This window comes from Cynoglossus semilaevis, chromosome 18 (assembly GCF_000523025.1).
Source record: "Cynoglossus semilaevis isolate Cse_v1.0 chromosome 18, Cse_v1.0, whole genome shotgun sequence".
Classification (NCBI taxonomy): domain Eukaryota; kingdom Metazoa; phylum Chordata; class Actinopteri; order Pleuronectiformes; family Cynoglossidae; genus Cynoglossus; species Cynoglossus semilaevis.
The window spans coordinates 13,814,086-13,818,554 of NC_024324.1; the positions used below are offsets into that span (position 1 = coordinate 13,814,086).

Sequence of the window (4,469 nt, forward strand, 5' to 3'; positions counted from 1 at the left end):
TTTATGTTTCCTCGATGAAACCTTAAGGGTGAGTGGCTTTCAGCTGTGAACTCTCGACTCTCCCTGGTTGCTAACCGTCTAGACAGTCCTCCTCTCCACATGGGACATCAGTTAGTCTTAGTTAGATCAGCCCTTACCACTGCTGATGGTGAGAGGACGACAGCGCTGAATAAATCTGACTCAGTACTCTGCTCTGCTGTTCTTCGAACTCATCAACCTTTAGTCAAAGCACAGAATGCTGCGTTCTTTTGTGGATTCATATGTGATGATCTGTTCTGGGTTCTGGGACTCTGCCCCCTGAGCCTCGACTTTGTTCCTCTGCCTGAGATTTTTGGGACTGACTACACATGGCTGACTCCTGTTCAACGAGAATAAAAAATAACCTGAAAGTGAATCTATATATTTTCAGAATAACCCCAAAAAATCATACATAATTCGACTGGCTGGCCTTCAAATTCAAACATAATTGATGTCACTTGAACTTCTCCGTGTTGAGTTTAAATGATTTTTTTTTCCCCGCAACAAAGGCGTGGAGTTTAAAAAGGTTACTGCGGCACAACGCGCGCTATCGTCTCGAAAATGGAAGTTCAATGTACGCTGCACTCAATACGTCGACCGCGGGCCGACGGAACCGCAGCCTCTGAAGAGTGGAGTCTGAGCGACTCCATTAATCAACAGAGTCTGGGTCACAGTTGCTCTACGTTCAGTGGCACATTTACTATATCATAAACAATAAACAATACATGTATATGCATTTCCCTACTGGTGAAAGTGTGTATTACACCAGTATGTCAGAAACAACTGACTGAGGTTTTCTACTGCTCAATCAGCAAAACCGACCGGGAGGCAGCCCAGACACAGGTGTTTTATTACGACTTGTCTCAGATGAAACAGCAGCGACGGTTGGAGAAACTTACAAAGAAATTGGTTTAAAAAAGAAGCCGTGCCCTCCGTTTTTGATTTAAGTGAACTTTAATACCCGTCTGGGATTTTATTTTGTTTTATTTTATTTCATACAGCTGCACAGTTCGGTGCAACCTGTTCATAGAAGACTGACTGGAGAGTAAGGTAGTTTACTTTTCCACTTTCAGTTTTCTTTTTTTTTTCCTCTCTCTCTCTTTCCTGAGGCTTCATTAGCGCCTGGAGTTTGATCAGTCGCCATGGAAATGCCTCAGTTGTCATCATGTGATCTATCTGTATGGAACACCCATTACTTAGTAACAGGGCGTTATATAAGTGTCCAGAGTTTCATACATGGACCGTGTGAACCACATCACGTGTTTCGAAGCTGCAGGAGCAACAGAGAAATTTGACCTTTTTTTGTCAACTTTTGTTGCATCTTTAAGACGGCTTGTGGAATCCAGAGGTATTTTTTGAAAATATACGACAAACAGGTTCATTTTGACGACCTCATTTCCCCCCTGAGGTCGTCAGCAGACACTGCAGCTGCGTTATTAGCAGCTAAAGTCACGGCAGGCTCCCGTGCTTTTCACGGCAGAGCTCAAGGGCTGAGAGCGAAAGGCAGTGACTTGTCACACACAACGTACACGAACACACATGTTCACATGAAAGGCCGTTACGCTGCGCTGTCTTTGACGAAGCAGTGTGTTTGTGTGTGTGTGTGTGATTGGGAGCACCAAATGAACAGATCACTGTCAGTTATTATCTAGAGCAGGGTTTAAGTGCATCAGTAGAGGCTGACGGATGATTATTGGCCAGATTACAATCACAGGTACAATATGCTGCGAGCTAATGAAAGTAGCAGCTAATCAGTCTGTGTCGGAGTCTCCGATAAGAAAACTCATTTGGACTGGTCCGAGCAGCTTCAGAGGCAAAACGCTTGACTCACTTTAACGTTTTAATGAATGTAAAATAATCTGGACGTTGACTTTTTTTAAAAAATATTTTTAGTCATAATTAAAAAAATGTTGATTAGTTGAAAAATATTTGTATCAATCTCCAAACCTTTCAGGCGACCGCAAGTGGGGTCGCAACCCCAAGGTTGGAAAACACTGCCAAAAGTCACATTTAAAAACGATGATAATCAGCATGAAGTATATATTTCCGTCGACTCCGTGATGTAACGCGAGGAAAAGCACCGCTCGACACAATGTTTTCTCTTTCTGACGAAATACTTCAAAGAAAACCCATCAATTTGATCTTTTCTCTGCGTACTTTTTTTTTCCCCTCGGCGCGGCGTTACTACTCTCACCTAACGCGCACACAAAGACGTTCTTTGTGAGCAGCTTCACGGTCACGCGGTGAGGATCTCCGCTGATTTGCCTCTATTACACACACTTATCTCACACAAGGCCCGGGCGGAATGAAAAGGCAGGAAAAGTACCGACACTGAAGTACCTGGTTATTAAATTGACAAATACTTCTCTGACATGGAACACATGGAACTCTCACTGTTGGCTGTTCAACAACAAATTATTTGTCATCTCTTCATTGCTGCAGCTAAGGCCGGTGCTGCTGACACTGTGACTGGAGTCCGTTTTATTACAGCCCCCGCAAGTCGTACAAGTCATGAGCGTTGGGTCGCACTCACACACACAGAAAGCCTCAGGCCTTTGAAAAGTAACTCAGACTCATGGACGTAAACACTCACATTACGGGAACATTTTCATCTTTAAAAAAAAGTAATATTCAATTCTGGGTGAATAGTAAAATGATCCACTGCAATGAATAGAATTCATTGTTGTATTTCAGCAGTGATTGTGTGATTCAAAGACATGCAGGGAAAGTGGAGGAGGGGGGAGAAACAGCGTGAAAAGTTCTTTTTATATTTATTTATAACACATAATGAGAGTCTTGCCCTAAGTGACTTCAATTCACACATGAGTGAAACATGTTCTGCCTGTCAGAACATGTCCAGTGTTCAAGACACAGATCATTATCTACACAAAAGTCCATTTCCTTCAGTCTAACCCACAACAACAACGAGGACATCGGTACGGACTCACACAGCTTTCGGAATCGCACCCACACCCTGTTTTGGGACAGTGTTTATGTTACAACATTTTTATGAAGTACTCTGCTCAATTATCATGTTGTGAATATACAGTAAACTGTAGCACTATATAGTTCACAAGGGAGCAAATATTTGAATCACCTCGGTGCCATCAAGTTATGGGTCGGGGGCAGAAGTTGGGCCGCATCGTTGCATTCGTCGAAGTTAACTTTATTAATCGATACATCGTATTACCATTTTGGTCGGGGGGGTTATAGTCATCCGCAGTGAAAATATGAGCTGGAAAGTGAAAATATGAGCTGGAATCTCTTTTTTTTTTTTTTTTGGCCCTTAAAGGCCCACTTTCCCCCCCTTTGGTTTTTTTTTTTTTTTTTTGGCCCTTAAAGGCCCACTTTCCCCCCCTTTGGTTTTTTTTTTTTTTTGGCCCTTAAAGGCCCACTTTCCCCCCCTTTGGTTTTTTTTTTTTTTTCTAGGACCTTAAAGGCATCACTTGCCTCTGCTTGGTTAGTTTACATGCTACTTCACCATTCAGCTGTTCTGGTTTTGCAATCGTTTTGTCATTAACAGAAAAGGACATTTTAATCACGTTTTTGTGTCATAACCCGTAACATAACCAATAACAACGTCCAGAAGACACGATTTGCCCTCTGCCGCGACCTTTGACACAATCGTATTTACAGCTGGGATCGCTTTACGACGCTACTGTATTTACAGACGCGCGACAAAGCGAAATGCTCAGGCGCCGGCTTGCATCGGCGTGTCCAGAGCCTTGATGTGGACACTGGGCAGAGTGAACCAAGCCAACGGGAGCTGGCGTCCGGCGCTGTCATCCTGGAACTTAATGTTAAGGTAGAAATCTCCAGTGTTTAGAAACAGCAGAGCGCCCACGCACACGGCGCTTTCTTTGGGCTTTACCTGGTGGAGGCAGAGAAACGCAGAGTGAGACAGAATCTTCAGACTGGACTGTTGGAAGTATCAGTGAAAGATGGGACACTCAAGCGTTAGTCTTAGTCAAGGACTCATTTCACATAAGGACAGAGTTCTCCGTCCATTTTTTAAAAAAATGATTCACCTTTTTATCTTGGCCTACAGAGGGCGACCATACTGACCGTGTCTATGTAAAAGGTGTTGGAGCCGATGAAGGTGACGGCGTCCTCCAGGTCGTAGTTCTGGACTCCGTTTTGGTAGTCCTGATAGGGCACCACCGTCAGAGCCAGGGGGCCCACTGCGTTCTTGCTCATGTTGGTGAGTTTGACCTCCAGGGTCACACAGTCGCCCACTCTACAGTCGACGATGACGTCACAGTCACATGCCTTCTGGTTCACCAAGACGTCTGAAAACCCCCCCCCAAAAAAATCACTTTTACACGAGAGCAGACAGAAGAGATTTCAGTCTTCACAGGATTGCCATCCAATCTCCGCTGCATTTGTATTCATCAAGACCTGACGGGAGCGTTAATGGCCTATCACACACTTGCTGCTGAGGGATCAATATG

General features: G+C 44.1%; 1 protein-coding gene across 3 annotated transcripts in view; it reads right to left on the minus strand.

Moving 5' to 3' along the window:
- Positions 1-3,428: 3,428 nt before the first annotated feature.
- trappc9 (trafficking protein particle complex subunit 9) overlaps positions 3,429-4,469 on the minus strand; it is an 84,862-nt gene continuing 83,821 nt past the window's right edge. For all 3 annotated transcript variants that reach the window (XM_008332095.2, XM_008332093.2, XM_008332094.3), the window contains 2 exons: positions 4,084-4,307; positions 3,429-3,889 (listed from right to left, as the gene is read on the minus strand). In XM_008332095.2, the coding sequence (XP_008330317.1) occupies positions 3,710-3,889; positions 4,084-4,307 (404 nt within the window). In that variant the 3' untranslated portion in view covers positions 3,429-3,709. The remainder of the gene's footprint in view (positions 3,890-4,083; positions 4,308-4,469) is intronic.